We start from the raw sequence: 19,197 nt of genomic DNA, 5'->3' as shown, positions 1-19,197 counted from the left end.
TGTTCTCCATAGAGAGCCAGATATCTGAAAACTCTTCATAATCTTATGACCTTTTTTGGTGGGAGAAGGGGTGTGTGTGTGTCTAACTTTATGTTGCTTTGAACCATGTTCATAATCTCTTTAAAAATAAAAGAAAAAACATGCATAATTATCAAAGAATAATCTTGCATATGTACCTGTTAGTCTATTGTTTTGATGGGGCTGTGCTAGTAAATAATAGTTTCTGAATTTATGTACCCAAACTTGCTCCCAAAGTTTATTTTAGTTTCATCAGTAGTCTACTTGAAAGATTTGGATGCGTAACAACTTAATTAGCAGCAAAGTTAAAGTAAATAACATATTCATTAACGTGTAAAATTCAGCATGGTATATACTGAAATTTAAATTTAAGCTTCTCATGTCTGCTTAACCATAGTCGTTGAAAGTCAACCAAGAGAATATAGTCTTATTACACTTCTGATAGGTGCTTAAGCTCAGATTTTTGACAAGTTTCCAGAAGGTGGGAGTTGCACAGTTAAGGAGCAGCTGCTGAGCATGTCTCTCTACCTGTCCTTGCTTTTTGGACTTGCTGCAGTGCTAAAAGGATATTTTGAGCTGATCTTAAAGATTGTGATAGAACATGATGATATTTTAATTTGTCGAAGTATAAGTTTAGGTATGAAGTTTAAAATAGTTTATCTTGAGTGTTAATTCTTTTTATGTTGTAGTGAATAAAGTCAATTGAACAATTTGGGTAGGACTGGGAAAACTGCATTAATACATTTTAACTGCTGTTTGCCTATGCAGAGATAATTGAAGGATAAACCAAATATTCAAGACAGGTTTCTTTCATTGCAACATGAAGTCAAGAACTCGAACTCTTTAGTTCCAAAGACTCCCCCGCCCCCCCAATTTACATGATATAATGTGTTTAGTATTTGGAGACATTTGTAATGCTAATGGTTTTAAAAGATGGAGTTTGTAAATAACGTTAATTCTGAAATGAGAAAAAATTCCTCCACAAATTAAGCAGAACTGCTTGAGGGAATTGGTCTAATAACGAAGAAAAGATTTTTAAATGCATATTTTTTAGCTTAAATTAATTATTTGAGTGTATAAAACAAACAAAGAAAAAAGATGGTGTCCAAGGATAGTTCTACTATGTTTTTTTTAAAAAATGTGTAATCTTGTTGCATGTCTCTACATAAGCTATTCTGGCCACTCATCATAGTAACCAGCTGGGCCATTTCACCTGCTGGAGCCATTAAAGAGGACTCTCTCCCCCTAGATTAATCCCCTCCGACATTAGTTTTTAGCTCTGACAACTGGAGCAGGCATTCAGAACTTGCAGGTGGCCAGTGTGACGCACATAATTGCCTACAATTTTAGGCAATGAATAAAAATGGTCTACATTACTTGTCAAAGGTTGTATATGCAGTGCCAAGTGAGATCTATGGGAAGCCTTTTAGGGTTTAAAGAACATTTAATAGCAAGGCTGCACAGTGCTTTTTTAATCATAATGCATTTGTAATATAGCACTTTGATCTTCTCCTTGTAGGAAATGGTGTTACATTAGCCACTTTTAAAACATTTATGAGTGAAAATCAGTTATAGGAGAGTAAAAGTGATTATTTTTAGGCAGAACATATTATATTTCATTAAAAGTTTTCAGCTTGCCCCTTTCTTGTTAAAATCTGTGGGGAGTCCTGTTCCTGGAGGGTTACAAATCAGGATCTAAGGATTTAGAAGAGCTTTCCTCTTGTTCTTCACCCTGAAGCAATTGCAAGATTGATAAGAGTAGGCATACTAAATACAAAGGTTGTATATTTATAAATGTTTAACCTATTTATTGACAAGGTAAACATGTGCCTTAGAGAAAAAATTTGGTGACTACATATTCATGTAAAATTCATTAATTGAATATCATGCCAGTGATAACGTTCATGAAATGCAATATTTAGAGCATGACCATAAATTATCTCTGACAAAATTTGACACTAAAATGTACTACTACTAGAAGAGCTTGGTTTGACCTTTCAGACCTAAGAGCCTTTTATTAACACCTGCCTGTAAGGCAAACCTTGCCACACGCAGCTTTCAGATTCAGAACCACAAAACTGATGAGGAAAGGCTTGAAGGGTTCAGTTTGTGTCACTTGCTGTTTGCCGTTTCCATTTCACAGATGATTAATCTTTCTGTGAAGAAAGGCCAGAGAAACAAAGCACATTGGGCTCTTCCTGCAGTTACTCCTTCTGAATGCACACTAGCTTGCTAACTAAAAGGCCTTTAGATTTCCTGCAGGGAGAGATGTTCTGAAAGTGAATGCAGCTGGTTGGAGGTCACTAGTGCAAGGCTCTTGCCATTGTGTAATGGAAGCTTTGGCAGGTTTCATTTTTGGAGGAAAGGAGAAGGTGTTGACAAAAAGTAATAATGCAGAATACAAAGGCCTTTGGCCATTTAAATTAATATATTGAAGAGCAGATCACCAATAATCAGTTCATTTTCTTTTTCAACAAGTGTCTTAAAAACATGCAGATCATTTTTTGCACATATTCCTTTACTGTAGCATGTTCCCCTCGTGTATGACTTCCTCCACTGGGATGCTTCGTTACTATGCCAATTTGGAATTTTGGAAAGCAATTTAGTTTATATATGAAATATTTCAGCTAGGTTAAAGGAAGCATAACTTACATTTTTCAATAAAGTGACTAAAAAGGTTTTTCTGTGTTCATCTGCACTAGTATATCTAATTCAGTTGGAAGGCAAATAATATTTTTCTGTCCAAAATTAATCTCACTCATGAGAAACAACTGTCTGGTACATAACTAATTATATCCTACTTTAATGCTTTTTGTTTCTTTTAAATTCTGCACAGGACATAATGTGCAAAATCAAAAGCTGGGTAATAGATGAAAAAAAACCTGTCCGCTTCTATCATGATTGGAATGACAAAGAGGTAGGCTATAACTATTACCTTGTCTACCAAATCTAATGTGGTATTTCCTTAAATTACAGTATCCTATCTTTATTTTAAATCCTTTAATTTAACTCCAGTTGAGCAATGCCATGATTGCTAACCATGTGAATTGCTTCTAACAACTTTTATATTTCAGTGGTTATCTATCTATCTATCTATCTATCTATCTATCTATCTATCTATCTATCTATCTATCTCATTGCAGCCTGGGTTTCTTGTTCGTTCTAATTGAGTTCTTCTTTCCTGACTTTTAGATTGATGTGCTGAACAAACACTTGTTTTTAACTTCAAAACCAATGATCTACCTGGTTAACCTATCTGAAAAAGACTACATTAGAAAGAAAAACAAATGGTGAGTTTATTGAAGTTGGCTATATTTAAAAAGTCACTTTTCTCAAACTTTTGTGAATATTAGCATAAGATATTTAGATTTACTCAAAATACAAAAACATGACTAGCCATTATTTTGACAGTGTACCTATTACCCTGTCTGTTGGAATGTAGCTGAGGTAATTCTCCTAAAGATTTATTAAAAAATAGCAGCAATTTCCTCTGCTCTCTTAAGTAGTTTTTTCAGTATGAAACTGAGGGGGCAAAAAACCAAAATTGTGCCTAGCTTAAAGGTTTGTGAGTTGTCAATGAAATAAGCCTCGATTCACGCAAACCTTTGGTCTTGGATTTGAAGAAAACATGCTAAGTATCTTAATGTTGCAAGAACAGTGGGGCTAGTGGCTGCTGGAAATGGGGGGGGGGGCAGTGGGCAGGGCAGGTAATGGGTGGTGCCTGGGGTAACAAAGGGTGGAGCTAATTTTGGGTGGACCTAAGAGTAGACAGGTCCATTAGCAATATTGGATGATGCCAACTAATTATTGACTTGATATCAAAACAGGTAAATGTTTGAGCTACACATGACCTACTGATTAATCCCCTCTAATTATTGTTTAAAGATTTTATATACAACCCAGGGCTCATTTTGTGCCAAATGACCCTTATCTTTAATTTTAATTGATTTAATATTCCCAGACTTTACAAAAGTATTGTATGATATAACCAGAACTGCCTCCATCTAAAAACACACATACAAAAAACAACGCATAATGCACATCCCACTGCTAAAAAGCTGCCAGCCACTGTAGACAATACTGAGAATGGACCAATGGTTTGAGCTAAGCATGTTCATATCTTATGGGTGTCCAGAAATTGTGCATGGCTGGCTTTGTAACAGGATGCAAAAAATCTATTATGTATTCTGTATTCTACAGAGAGAGAGGCAAATCTCACTTTATCTTGCATCATTTCATGTCTGAAATCCAGTTTGGAACAAAGTGGATGGAGATGTCTTGTCTGGTGATTAAAAAAGCTTTGCAGGGGGTGGGGTAGCTAAAAGCCTGAACAAATTTGAAAATATCTTCAGAGAAAGAAAATCATTTGATGGAATTTGAAAAATGCATCGAGGTTGTTAAAAACACACGGTGACTGCCATAAATCATGTTTCTACATAAAGCAAACGTCACAGTCGCAGGTTTGCTTATGTTCCCATCCGAAATCAGTCACTCAGGGCAGACACAAACTGTGGTTCAGACTTAGAAGACAGAAAGTATCTAGAGCTGACATGATTAGATTCTACCAAAAATTTAAAAATGCAATACATTTACATTCCAAAACAGCATAAGCCTAAGTGCAGGAGCAGAATACAAAAGTCATTCTCTCCATCCCACCCCTACCCCCCCCCCCAGCAATACCAGTGCCACACTGAGTGCTGTAGCAGCAATCTTGGCTCTGTTCTGGTGAGCTTTCTCCCCACTCTCTTCTTCTGCTTCCCAACCCAAAGGTTGCCCTTTGCCCAGGAGCCTCCTCCCAAATTTTCTCCCTCCCCTTTATGCTTTGGGGAGCTCTGCCCAGTTAGTCCTAGCGCCCCCCCCCCATTGTATCTTCTCCCCACCAATCTACTGTCTTCAAACAAGCAACCTCTTGGAGGCCCAGGTGACGGCAGGCATTTAACTGGGACAGCCTGCTGCAGCCACGTGGCAATTTTAAATGGCAGAATTGCGTCTGCAGAGAGTGGCTGGACTTCAAAATTGGAAATTCCTGCTGGTTGGGTTCTTGCAAACCAGGCTGCACTGGGGAATTCTGGGGTGGGGAGGGGTGCAGAAAAGAGGAGGGCCAGCAGAAATGGCCCTTCCTTGCTTGCTACATGGCGCACCCCCCCTCCCTCTTGGCTTCTCTTGCTGCCAATGGCAGGGAGAGAGAAGAGGAGGAGGAAAACCTCTAATAAAGCAGGAGGGTGAGGGAAAATTGGGGGAGGGGTCCTCCCCAGGGAAACTGCATTCCAGTCAAAAGCCCCCAGGAGAGGCCAGACACAGAGGAAGCAAGAAGCAGACCATGCCAGATTGTTTAAATTTCCTCACCCCTCCCCAAATTCAATGTTGGCTCACTTGACCCCCCCCCCCCCCCGCTGCAAATCCTAAATCCTAAGTGCAGATGGCGCTCTCATACACTCGGCAGGTAGCAGCAGACTGGCCTGTCCGTCTGGCAGCCTTGCATAATTCAAGTTTAGCTTGCCTCCTTCCCTGCCTGACTCTCTGATTTCCATCTGAGCTTTGGGAAGCCAGCACCCAGTCAGAAAGCTAAATCCATGTGCTTCTGACTGCCCCAGCCATCTGGTCTACTGCTGTTAAAAATAGCCTCCTTTTGGAAATGGGGTTGAGGAAGCGAGGCGAGGTCCCCTTCTGGCAGACTGTGGAAATGTCAGGGTTTTTTCCTTACAAAAAGCAGACATACAGAGGAAGCAGCGAGAGAAGAAAAATAGAGAGGAAAAGGGCAAGAAGGGAACTTTATTATTGTGTTGGGGGCTGCTTAGTGATGGTGGAGATGAGAGGGCATTGCTCTCTTGCCCCTAATGAACAGTCTCCCTGTGCAAGAAAATAGTTTATGGAAATAGTTTATGGAAAAATCAGACTGTTTTACAAAACTCAGCATTACTCCTTAGAAGACCTGCTTTATTGTGAATATATAAAAGGGAAATTAATCCAAAAGGTTTCTGTAAAAGCATACGTTTTGACGTCAACATGTCGTCATCAGGGCTCGATATTTCACTGTGCATCAAATCTTATAACTTAGAAGATATAATTATTCATGCATGTTTTTTGTCTCATGTAGTTCGGAAACTTGCATACTGTTGTCATTATGAATGCACATAGCATACCTGCAGAATATGCAGTGTGTGAAATATGCTGTGATGGGATTAAGATTCAGTTCCAGAACACGAGGATAAAATAGAGGTCTGGTGTATGAAAAAAATGTAATGTTCACTTGTCATGGACAAGTTTCAGATGTGATGAACAGTTGTTTGGGAGAATGAGCTCTTAATTTCATTAAAAGCAAACATTAAGGACAATATTTTTTGCTGTAATTTTCATAGCGTACCGTGTTGTAAAAACTTATTGTTTTGAAAAAGTATCCAAAGCTAGTAGTATATTAGAATTCTCCTAAAACACACCCTCTCGTTCTCCCTGTACTTCATTAAGTACTTAGATGCACATGGTTTCAATTTTCCATTAAAATCTCTCATTTCCATATGATATCAAAGAGTGAGAAGGCTTTAAACTGAAAAATAAACATCCATAGACTGGAAGCCAAAACAATAATTAATGTCAGATGGTTAACTCCAATAAATTATTAGAATAAATTCTGTGAAATTATTTTAACTAAAAACTGCTCTGTTCCTAATAGTGTAATGCACTTATGTTTGTTCTAAGGAATATAGTTGAAGTGACCATATTTTCAAACTTCTGCTTCAGTACAGAATCTTGGCAAAAAAACCTATTTAATTATATCTACCTTCTTTGTAATGGAACACTTGAAATTATGACTATCTTGCAAACTTTACAGATATGAGTGTCTTCTGACAACAATCTGCAACAGAGCATTTTTAAAATTTTATACAAATGTAATGCATAAATCTTAGTATTCTGAATTAAGTGGTGTTATAGAATCTACTTAAGTGCCACGATAACAATATGAGCCAGTTTCTTTGTGCAGAATGGATAATCACACCTGCATTGGGGTGATTACAGGTAGAGCTCACTGCCTCTAATTGTACAGTAAATACCATTTCTCAGACCTTAATGGTAGACAGACTGTTTGGGAGACACCAGTCTGTGATTTAGCTGTCGCCAGACACCCCATGTTTTTTGTGAGACCAGTTGTGATGATGACAGAATGCAAAACTTAGCATATTTATTACAGGTTTTTTGTTGGTTTTTTTAAATTGTCAGTTTATTTATATTATAAATTAATAGTAAAAATCTTACTGTGTTTATGCAGAACTGATGGTTTAGTTTAAAGAAATAAAATAAAATCCAGGTTTTGTGGACTTTAGTGTAATTGTAGCTGAAAGATCAAAGCCTGGGATAGCTGAGTGATGTTCCAGAAGAGAATTTACCACATAGCCATTTTCAGTACAGTTTCTGCCGCCTGCTGTTCCTATTTTCCCTCAAGCTAGCCATTGACAACCCCCTGTGCATCCCTGCTCGTAAAAAATGATTGAGGAAGTATTTGTCATGTATTTATGAGTGGGAAACATTGTGTGATAGGGAAAGGCATCTGCTGAAGTCCGAATGATGACCATTTTTTCTTCATCCTTGCAGAGTAGCTGATCTTCAAATCCTCTTTTTATGCAATGTATCTTTTGCACTAAAGTGCAGGTTTTTTTTTTTTAAATGAAGAATGTAATGGTAGCCTTTTGTCATTACATGGCAGTGTTGTCTTTTCATGGCAGATGCAACTGATTAGAATATATTTCATTGGCAGATGTATATTAATTTTGTGCTTTCTTAATCTGAACTGCAGTTGGATTAGTTGCTCAGCTACCAAATATATAGAGAGCTTGGTTTGTGATATGTTGCAAGGAAGCGAATGTGAATTCAGGAAGGACACAGCAGTAAACATTTTCATAGGTCATTTAACAATGGAGTAACATTTATGGCAGTGTCAAAAAGACATTTTTAAGGTTGTGAGCAATAGGAGGGAAGCTTAAACTACACCACTTTTGTTGGTTGTGCATCACCCTCTCTGAACAAATGAACATTTTTAATTACTAGTAAATACATATTAAGATTTTAATAACATGTCATTTTTCAATTTTTGAGAAGCAGAAAACAGTGTGAATGATAGGACTGTTGGGTACTTGAGTAGGTGTATTGACCTTTTGAAAGGTGTAAATGCTGGAACAACTCCAAGGAATTACTTACTGGTATTAACAATGTTAAATTAGTCTTTCCATTGATTTATTATTAAGACTTAGTACCTGAAGAGAAGCTGACATGGCAGCTGTGTGTGTTGCACTTATATTATGATCAGATGACACCAATCATGATGTATAGAGGAATTCATTTCAGCATTTTAAAGATCAACTTACTGTTCTTTAAACAAATAGTTAAATAACTGAAAGCCCTTTACAAAACAAATAAGCATTTTATAAAGAATCCGGAAGCGTTAACTCTAGTGTTGTTTCTGTAACAAGTATATATTGTAAGAAGAAGCTACTAGTGAAACCTTAGGTATTGAACTATATAGGATAACAGAATTGCATCCCCAGGCATCAAAGACGACAATACTCACATAGCTGGATGAACTAGGGCCACTTTATTGATAATTATTACATAACCTGCACCAAGGCATAGGTTCAGAGTGTGGGTACCCCCACTAAGATTCAGCCTCATAAGGAGGTCCGCCCAACCCCAGGGTGAAAGACTGGGTGTGATTTCGGACCAGACTGAATCTGGACATCATAACAGCCATGAAGTATAACCCCACTGAGGGGAAGCTGACCGGCCCCACCCACCCAGTCCGCAAAACTCTGCATGGCGGGTGCCAGCTCGCCTCTGAGTAGGGGCGGATCCCAGCCCAAGGGCCACAAAACCTGCAAGGGCTGTTCTTCAGCTTGCCTACTCGCAGTAAACGGTCCTCCAGTCAGACACCGATCTAAAACAACACAAACCCACACTCATCGGTCACAAAAGCAGGGCAAACCTCTGTTTGGTCCTGCTTATCCCACCCGACCAAGATCTCACGAATGCTGTGCTGCAGACCCCAAAGAAATAAATCATTGCCTTGGTAAGTCAGATGAACACCATCCTTATGATACAAGGCCCTTTCCTGAGCTCATATGTCAGGATGCGAATTAACGTACCTGCCCATGGTCAGGATAGCCCAGCTAACCTCCCAGTTGATCTTCTGCCCGGCAAAGGCACTCACTTGCTCTGCCATCATAGACCCAGAGCAAGTGAGTGCAACTGGGAGCTCAGGACCATTCTGCCAACGGGGCTCAGGACCATTCTGGGGAAAAGGCACCTGCAGCGGCAGTGGAACAAAGGTCTTCTGGCTAAACTATGAATGAAACGCCTCAGCTTCCCTCCCGTTCATCTACACTACCGCCTGCACTTTCTGCTCCCCGATTGGGTCAGATAACTCCGGCTCCCTCGGAGACCAGTCAGCACTGCCTCCCTGCCCTCAGCGCCTGCTAAATCACAGTGCCAGCCTCTACATAAGGCGCACAGGGAGAAATTGGATGCAGTACCCTCCTTGCCTAAGAAAAGGAAGTCTGTATATCCAGACTCTGCTCCCGTTTTGGCCGATTCAGTGTGTGCTCCTCTCCTGGTGGCGGCAGCCCCCGTTAGCCCTAAGAAGACACCTCGTATGTCCAAGCATTGTGCCCCATAGCGCTCGGTACTGACCCCTAGCATGGTACCAGTGGGCACCCACAGCGAGTCTTCCTTTCTGGCACCTCCTATCCATGCCCAACAGGCTTCTGGAGATGCCTGCTTCTCTGCTAGGGAGAAAGAGCAGCCGAGTTTCTCTACCAGCTCTGGTGACTTCGGGGATTGGTACTCTGCCTCCCCCAGTGCTGCCTGGCACTATGAAGACCGTAGGGAAGCTCCCTACTTTGTTTACGTCATGTCTTCTGAACAACATGCCTAGTCCCCTGACAGTGACTACTGCTATCCTGATGGATGCTATTACTACACTTCTCGCCATAGGATGAGGGCTGCCACTCCCTAGTGCTCTGCCTGTGCTGGGATTCGAGCTTCTGGAGCCTATACATCCTACTGCTCTATGTCATTCGCACTCTCCTCTGCCTCGCCATAGCAGCAGATCTCCTGCAGGGCGTCACCGGGGGGAGATCTAGATCATTTCGCCCACCCCATGTGCCAGACCCCACACTTCCATTCTTTCTCTCTCAAGCCAAGCCTGCTCTTAGACTGCCTGCACCTCTCCCTTCCCAGTGTACAGCTTTGGCACCAGATCAGCCTCCTGCTTATGTGTCAGCACCTCCCATTGACTTGTCTTCTGTTGAAGCGCTGCCACCTTCTCAGATTTTGGAGAGTTCAGATTCAGAGCCTGAACAAGGAGAGTTATCTAAATCCCCATATAGTCCAGACTTAATGGATGCTCCTGCTCGGTCTGACCAGGTGGAAGACTCCAGACTCGAGACCCCTCTTTCGGAAGACCTGAAATCCTTTGCAGAACAAACCTCGTGAATGGCCATGGCCTTGGACCTTCAAGTTAAAGAGACTAAGCCTGCATCTAATCCAATTTTCAATTTAATTGCTGCTGCTGATGCACCTCAACTTACAGCCTTGCCTACGAATCCATCCTTGCTGGATATCATCTGTAGCTGCTGGGAGTAGTCATCCTCTGTCAAGTCAACTTGCAAGGGGGAAAATAAATATATTTATATTTTACAGAATTCAGTCTGCAGACTGCCATTTTCTCCATATGCACCCCACCCCAAATTCCATTATGGTGGAGGCTGCCCAAAGTCGGTCACAGAACAGAGCACACTCTACTCCTGTAGATCAAGAAGAATGTAAATTGGACTCTCTGGGATGGCACCTTTATTCTACTACATACTTATACTTGCTGCTGAAAATTGCTAATTGCCAGGCCTGCATGTTGCGCTACAATCATATGCTGTGTGAAAGGCTGTCCCCATATCTGTACGCCCTGCCATCGGACCAGAGGGCCATAGCTCCTGTTTTACAGAAGGAGGCCTTCAGATTAAACAAGCTGCTTCTTCACATGTCCCATCATGCCACTGACTGCTTTGCAAGACCCATTGCTAGCTCTGTAGCATTGCGCTGCCACGTGGCTTTGTTCTTTGGGCCTCACCCCTAAGATTCAAAAATTTCAAGTAGGGCCAGAATTGAAAACCTCCCATTTGACCTGACACTGTTTGGGTCAGGGATGGATGAAACAATGGAACGAGTCCACAAACTCTGTAACACCGCCAAATCCATGAGTTGATCTTCCACACACTCTGCCAACAAATTTAATAAGAACTCTATACCTCAACATATGCCTCCTTCCAGTTTTCCCTCTAACAGGGATTCCCAAACGTGGTTGACTACAACTCCCAGAATCCCCTAATAAAAGCAGTTGCAGCTGGGGATTCTGGGAGTTGAAGTCAACAACATCTGGGAATCCCTGTTAGAAGGGAGACTGCCTTTTTCTATAAGTTCTTCTCTTCAGTCTTGATCAGACCATTCCTTTTGCTAGGACAGGTTCTTGCAACACCGTAAAAAGCCCTTCCGCTCTTCGAAACTGGCTCCAGCCAAAGACAGGTCTGCCCCTTACCATAAGCTGGCCTGACTACTTTACCACGGGAACACAACTATGACCTCATCTTGCTGCCTGGGAAGAGGTTATATCAGACAATTGGATATTTACCATTGTCCAACTTGGCTACGCCATAGAGTTGGCTATTCCATAGAGCCCTCCAGATTCTGGCTTCTGTGGTGCTACTCCCACTCCGAATCTCTAGGACAGAATAAAAACACTTGTTCAGAAAGGTTCTATAGAGACAGTCCCCCCACATCGCAGACAGTTGGTTTCTACTCTTCTTATTTTACCATACCAAAAAGTGGTGGAGGACTCCATCCTGTCATGGATGTCCAAAGGTTAAACAGGTTTGACCTACGAGCACTTTTGCATGCTTACTGTTTTAGACATTACTCCCCTCTTGTTCAAAGGAATGTGGTTTTCATCCATAGATCTAGAAAACGCTTACTACCATATAACCATTCACCTATAGCACAGACAACTTCTCTGCTTTCAAGTAGATTCAGAAAGGTTCCAGTTCAAGGCTATGCCTTTCAGCCTTCCTTCACCAAGTGCATGGTGGTTGTAGTAGGCTATCTTCAAGAGCAAGGTGTCCAGATTTTTCCTTATTTGGATGACTGGCTCTTGGCAGCTCAATCAAAACATGACTTACAACACCACATAAGTATCACCATAGACCATTTAGAAAGCCTAGGTCTCCGGATCAACGATATGAAGTCCCACCTGTGACCAACGACCAGGATTGAATTCCTGGACATTGTGTTCGACTCTCTAAGGGCAGCTGTCTACCTTCGATCAGAACGCATCACAAAGATCTTGCATGAACTCTACAAGCCACAAGACTTCAAACTGCAAGGTATGTCCAGCAGCTGTTAAGACTCATGGCATCTACCACATATGTTCTACCTTTTGAACATCTATGCATGCGCCCCCTTCAAAGATGGTTTTGGGATGTGTTTGATCCTCTTCGAGATACACAATGCATACAGCTTCATCTCCCTCCTGCAGTCCAGAGGTCCATGAGGTGGTGGTCCACCTGGACCAATCTCTCCTGTTGCACGGACTTTGCCATGCAAACCCCTCAGGTTTTGGTTACCAAGGATGCCTCCAAACAGGGTTGGGGCACCCATTACAATGGTTTCTGTCTCAGCAGTCACTGGACAGTGCATGAAACCAGGCTACACATCATTTAACTAGAGCTCCTGGCTATATTCAAGGCCCTGCAGGGTTTCTGCCCAACCTGCAGGGTCAACATGTGCAAATACTGACAGACAATACCACTGTCAAAGCATATATAAATCGCCAGGGCAGCACAGACTCTCATTCCCTGCTCCACCTGACTATGTTGTTTTGGGAATGGGCCCTTTGTCACCGGGTTCATATCTCGGCAGTGCACATCTATGGCCAGAACAACACCTTGGCGGACTGCCTCAACAGGACATGAATGACAACGCATGGATGGAAGCTGTACCCTCAAGTCTTCCAGAGCATCTTCAAGACTTGGAGGTCACCACAAGTGGACCTTTTCTCCACTAGGGAGAACCATCAATGCCCACTTCTTAATATGAGAGTAGGGCTGGGTCGGGGGTCCCAAGGAGATACATTTACAATAAGCTGGAGCCCCTTCTTCAGTTACATGTTCCAGCCAATCCCCCTGCTTCTCCGGATCCTCAAAAAAAGACCAGGAAGCAGCCCAGTACATCCTTGTGACCCTGTCATGGCTCAGATGCCCTTGGTTCCCCTGTCTCCTCCACAGGTCACAGTGGACTAACCTTCGTTTGCCAGCACACAGGAATCCCCTATTTCAGCATCACAGCCAACTTTTGTACCCGGATGTGCGGACTCTCCACCTTCCATCTTCACTGCAGATTTTTTTTAGTCTGTGCAGCTTCCTGGAAGCCCACAACAATCCACTCCTATGACGTGAAATGGAAGGAGTTCTCAACTCTCCCCCAATCTTTAGGGGTTGTTGAACCAGCTACTGTGTCTGTTGCAGTTATTCTCTCTCACCTGCTCGCCCTGAAGAAGATGGGTCTCTCTATGTCTTCCATCAGGGTCCATCTGGCTGCCATCGCGGTCCACTGGAAACCTCTACATGGAATGTCTCTATTTAGCATTCCCAAGGTAAAACAGTTCCTCAAAGGCCTGGTCAGTCTCCACCCTGATGTTTCCAATATTCCACCCCCTTGGGACTTGATTCTACTGCACTTGCAGCTCACGAACCTTTGGCCACACATGATGACCTTTGTCTCTTAACTCTGAAAAACATGTTCTTGGTTGCTATCACCTCTGCACACAGGGTGGGTGAACCACAAATATGTGTGACCCACCATATCTTATTTTCCACCATGACAAAGCAACTCTAAGACCTGATGTATCTTTCTTTCCTAAAGTAGTCTCCTCTTTTCACAGCTCCCAATTGATCACTCTACCTGTTTTCTTCCCAGGCCTGAATATGGAGCATGAGCAACTCTGGCATGCTTTGGATGTCCATAGCGCATTGACCTTTTACATCAACAGGACGTCTCCCTTTTGGAAGTTGATTTCTCTTTTCATTGCCTATGGACAACCTCAAAAGGGAGGTTGAGCCTCTGCACAGTCCATATCTAGTTGGATTGTACAGATGAATAAACTGTGCTATTCATTAGCAGGAAAAGTCACCCCAGCTGTGCGCATTTGACGTGAGCCATAGCGAGCGACGTCTACTGCCTTCTACAGGGGCCTACCACTAGTGAGCATTTGCCAGACGGCCACATGGCCCTCTCCTCTCTCATTTGTCAGTCATTAAGCCTTGGATGTTAGGGCCGGGACTGATGCTGTGTTTGGACGTACGGTTCAGCAATCTATTTTTCATGTTTTTGTTGTTGATCTGTTCTTTATGCATCATGTTCTGGTTAGTTTAACATGTTTGTTCTGCATCTGCAATTGGCTTTGTGTCTTTCTTCCATCTCCAGTATATTAGTCTGCTATGTGCCCAATTGTGTGATGGACAGAGACCACCCAGAAGAATATCAGGTTGCTTACCTGTAACTAGGTTCTGGTGGACATCTGTCCATCTCACACAGACCCTGCTCCCCACTGCAGAAAACTTTATCTATCTATCTATCTATCTATCTATCTATCTATCTATCTATCTATCTATCTACTCTATCTATCTACTCTATCTATCAGTAGACTCCTAAACTGAGGAGGTAGGGTGTAAAGGTGACCTTTGGGAGCAGGTAGGGCGGAGCTACAACCAAAAATGTGTTCTAAAGCAATAGCTTGGAAAGTTCCTGGACAGGCCTTCATGCAGGTGCAAAGCCCAATTGTGTAAATGGACAGATGACAACCAGAAGAACCCTAGTTACAGGTAAGCAACTTGATGGTTTATACTATTGAATTTGTGCAGTTGTACCTGTGCACTTTTACACCCATACACAAATTAGATGGAGTTGCACCGTGCAGCTTTACACCCAAATGGGTGTAAATTAGATCTAGTGTGATTTGGAAAAACAAACCAATCAAGGGATGCAATAAAACTTTAAGACAGAATTTTGAAGTAGCTGTGCTCTGGAATCATGAAGTAGCCAGTTTAGATTCTGCTAAAAAAAAGTTAATAATTTGTTAGTAGTAGTAAATGGGTATATGGACAATAGCACAAATGAAGCATATTGAAATGATTTAAAACATATAAGAAAAATGCTTTGATAATGGAAGAAAGTAAGGCAGGATGAGGTTCTGGAAAAAGTGCACCCAGTAGCAGCTGGTGAGCCCTGCTCCGAAGTGGAGGGGAGGTGGCAGTGAGGGCAAAATAATATAACTTTTAAAAGTTATAGCCACCATGAGCACCCATCATCTTATGTGCCCTAGCGGTGGTCAACCCACCATCCCGGTGTGCAACAGGGGTTGGGGCACCCCCCGTGGGATGTTGGGTCTGTTGCCATGGGGGCATATAAAATGCTGCGTAAGGCCACATTTTAAAATTATATTATTCTGCCCTCATCGCCCCTCCTGAGCAGGGCTTACTGGCTGCTGCTGGATACATCAAAAGACCTCTACTACAGTGCTTCCCAGCCTTTTTCATCTTTGAGGCACACCGACGTGTAAAAAAAAAGAAATTGAGCCATGCTGCCTCCCCCAGCATACACACATTTATTTATTTTTTGGCGATAGCATTGCCTCTGTAAAAAAATTATCTATTTTCATTTCCTTCGTTCTCCAGTCCAGCAGCATGTGTTGGACAAATAGCATTAAGGAAGCAAGTCAGCTCTAAAAGCAGGGAGCTTGAACTCCCCAGTTTTGGAACTAACTCGCTCCATATGCACCAGAAGTGACATGCTCTTCCCACTGCATTATGGGTGAGTCTCAAAAGCAAACTCTCCCATTTTGGAGGTGATGCAGAGCAAATCAGCACAGCATACTGGCCAGCATTCCTTGGAACACCAATTGGAAAGCATGCCTCTACTAGACCAATTACAAGGAAGCTTCGCTTTTTAAATGCAGAATTCAGTAAGGTGGTGTGATTTATTTATTTTTCACAATTCCAACTTTTTCAACAAAACTGCTTTAGTAAATCGGCTGTGTGAAAACACATTTTCATTTTCATTTAAAAAAGAAAAAAGAAATTCCAGAGAGTTTAGCATCTCCCTTTTTTACAGATGACAAATGCTGATGAAAGGGCAAAAAGAGAGAAAATAACAGTATTACGGAACATAAATCTATATTTTTTTGCTTACGCTGTAAACATTTTCTCTGTCATTTCTTACTGCTTGATATTTCCAAAGTAATAACTACACAGTGAAATTAAAAATACTGATGTGGTGTATACCATTGGTGGAGTTAACGTATTCTAATATAAATTCACTGAATAGTATTTAGAGAACCAGTGGCCTTTGGGAACATACTAGATTGCCAAAACAATCTAATAGTAGAGAGAGCCTTGCTTTAGAACTTTGTTAGGTACCTTCTTAGGGATTGCAAAATCCCCATTGAAATAAATGAGGTGTGCCACTGTTATGCAACTGCAGTTGTGCATACTAGTTGCACTAAGTGTAACTAACTAGCACAACAGTTTTGCACTAGTGCAGTGTCCTCCTGTATGCAATTAGTTGCTCTGGGTGTTGACCATTGTCTTTAACATATAGACTTTATTGTTCGAACCAACTGACAGTTTGTTTTTGTGATACATAAAACATCATTGGAGTAATCTTGCCATTTTTAAAATGGGCAGATTCTGGTACAGTGTGTGTGAAGAAAATGTAGACACACCTTTAGGTTTATGTCATATAGAAATTGAATAAATAAAATAATATGGTGGTTACGCAGAGACTGGCCTTCTCTGTTGCTGCCCCGACACTCTGGAATGCACTCCCTACTGAGATGAGAGCCTCCCCATCTCTGACAACCTTAAAAAAGTCATTAAAGACTTATCTTTTCACCCAAGCCTTTTAATTGTGATTTTTAAATTGTTTTAAGAGGTTTTACTTTTGTGTTTTGGCTTGTTTTTATGTTGTAAGCCATCCAGAGACAGAAGTTTGGGGCAGCATACAAATTTGATAATCAATAAATAATAAATACTAGTTGGCCCAGGTGCAGAGCATCGGCGCTTCTAGTTCTCCCTCGTTCTCGGCCCCCTTTCCTCATTCTCAGCTACTCGTTCTCAGCCCTCCCCTATCCTCTTCCCTCTTCCCCCCGCCAATGTTTTTTCTCCCTGGCCGGATGCCACCTTTTTCTCTCGCCCCGCCCTGCCACCACTTTCTCCCCCTGCCCCACCGCCCCTTTCTCTCCCCACCCGCCCACCCTCCCATTGCTGGCCTGTCCATTGGCCTTATGTTCCCCATTGTCGTCGCTTTGCTCTCCCCTGCGAACTCTTGCGAGAGCTGACACACACGGGATTAGTGATTGGTACGTCTTAGATAATTATATATAGAGAGATATGCAGAATCTAGATTTAAGAAAAAATGTTTGCAGTCAGCAGACCATGAAAATTCACCTGTTCTTTCATGAAATGCATTTTGTACTTTCTTCCCAGGGATATTATTTCTAATAAACACAGAGATAACATTTCCAAGTTATTTCTCCGTGGGGGTGGTGGGGGGTGGGAGAGTTCTTAAATATGGCAGCTTGATATGTTTTGTAACCATAGATTACAAAGGGCACAAACAGGTTGAAAATGATGCTCTGGCAAATAAATGTAAATTGACAAGATAAGCAAACAAGCAACTTTGAAGTATAGCATATCCCATCCCATGTGCAGAGAGAATTACATGAGGCCAATAGTCTTTTAGGAACATAAGATCAGCCTTGCTGGATCAGGCCTAAAGCTCATCCAGTCCAGCATCCTGTTTCCACAGTGGCCTACCAGATGCTTCCGAAAAGCCCACAGACGAGAGATGAGGGCATGCCCTCTCTCTTGCTTCCCTGCAACTAATATTTGGAGGCATTTTGCCTCTGAGGCTGGAGGTGGCCTATAGCCCTCAGACTGGTAGCCATTGATAGTCCTGTCCTCCATGAATTTGTCTAAGCTTTTAAAACCATCCAAGCTAGTGGCCATCACCACATCCCATGGCAGAGAATCCCCTGCCCTCATTGTGCATATATTTTGCCAGGTCAATTACTGGCAGAGATGTTGATGTAATGGAAAATTTTGATTTGGAAAATTCTCCCATGCAAATTTCCCCTCTCAGTTGCATAAAATTTGCATTACTTCTTTCTTTAAATTACTATACAAATTCTGCCATTGCCATAAATAGCTTGTGATCTGATTTGGTATGCTGTTTGATCTATTTATACAGGTTAAACAAAAACAAAAACTTACACCATATTTCCCTTCACCGTATCTCAAAGGTTTCTCAAGTAGAAATTTTGGTAATGGAAAACTTTCCATGAAAAAATAAAATGTTGAAACATTTTGTGGGGGGGAAATCCACCTCACATCTCTGATTAGTGGTAATAGGAGGCTTGGAGATCCTGTGCAGCCTAGTAAAAGAGAGGGCTAGATGGGGATACAGGGGGTGCACATGGGCTTTCTATTCCTAATAGTAGTCTGGCATAGTACATGAACAATGAGAGGAAGAAGGAAACACGTCCCTGTTGAGCCCTCCCTGTGCAGATATGAATTGTGTCCATCGAAAGTGGTAGTAACCTTAACAGCAGAAGATTTTGATATATATTCATAGCAGAACCTCTGATTCCTTGTGCCTTTGATCTGTCCAACATATTATGAATAGCATGTGTACAGGTCAACAAAAGAACCTTCTAAAGTTGTAGCAAGAATGCAAGGTCTCGCTCCTTTCCCTCGGCTAGCAGGTTGTTTTTCTCCTCTTTCTCACACTGAAGGGAGGGGGACCATGCCCTCCCCTGCTCTTCAGTGCCATGGAATGAGGAGCTTCCAAGGTTATTTCCACGGACCTTTTTATTAACCTTAGGAACAGTTAGATTACAGTCTTCTGTATTTTTTTTTCCTTTATAGCTCTTCTGGACTCTTTGAATAAGAGAGTGAATATGAAATGATACTAGCCCTTTGGGGCACATGCGTTACTTTAGATTCCTGATAATTGATTCATACCTCACAGACATTCTCAGCATTTTGCTGATAGTATATAGAAAAAGTGTGCCTATTCTGAGGACAGAGTGGC

General features: G+C 41.9%; 1 protein-coding gene across 7 annotated transcripts in view; it reads left to right on the top strand.

Moving 5' to 3' along the window:
• OLA1 (Obg like ATPase 1) overlaps positions 1 to 19,197 on the top strand; it is a 159,444-nt gene that overhangs the window by 92,312 nt on the left and 47,935 nt on the right. For all 7 annotated transcript variants that reach the window (XM_053266838.1, XM_053266840.1, XM_053266839.1 and 4 more), the window contains 2 exons: positions 2,855 to 2,935; positions 3,211 to 3,308. In XM_053266838.1, coding sequence (XP_053122813.1) covers positions 2,855 to 2,935; positions 3,211 to 3,308 — 179 coding nt within the window. The remainder of the gene's footprint in view (positions 1 to 2,854; positions 2,936 to 3,210; positions 3,309 to 19,197) is intronic.

The sequence above is a fragment of the Hemicordylus capensis genome, chromosome 1 (assembly GCF_027244095.1).
Source record: "Hemicordylus capensis ecotype Gifberg chromosome 1, rHemCap1.1.pri, whole genome shotgun sequence".
NCBI lineage: Eukaryota > Metazoa > Chordata > Lepidosauria > Squamata > Cordylidae > Hemicordylus > Hemicordylus capensis.
This window is presented reverse-complemented; position numbering and strand designations above follow the sequence as displayed.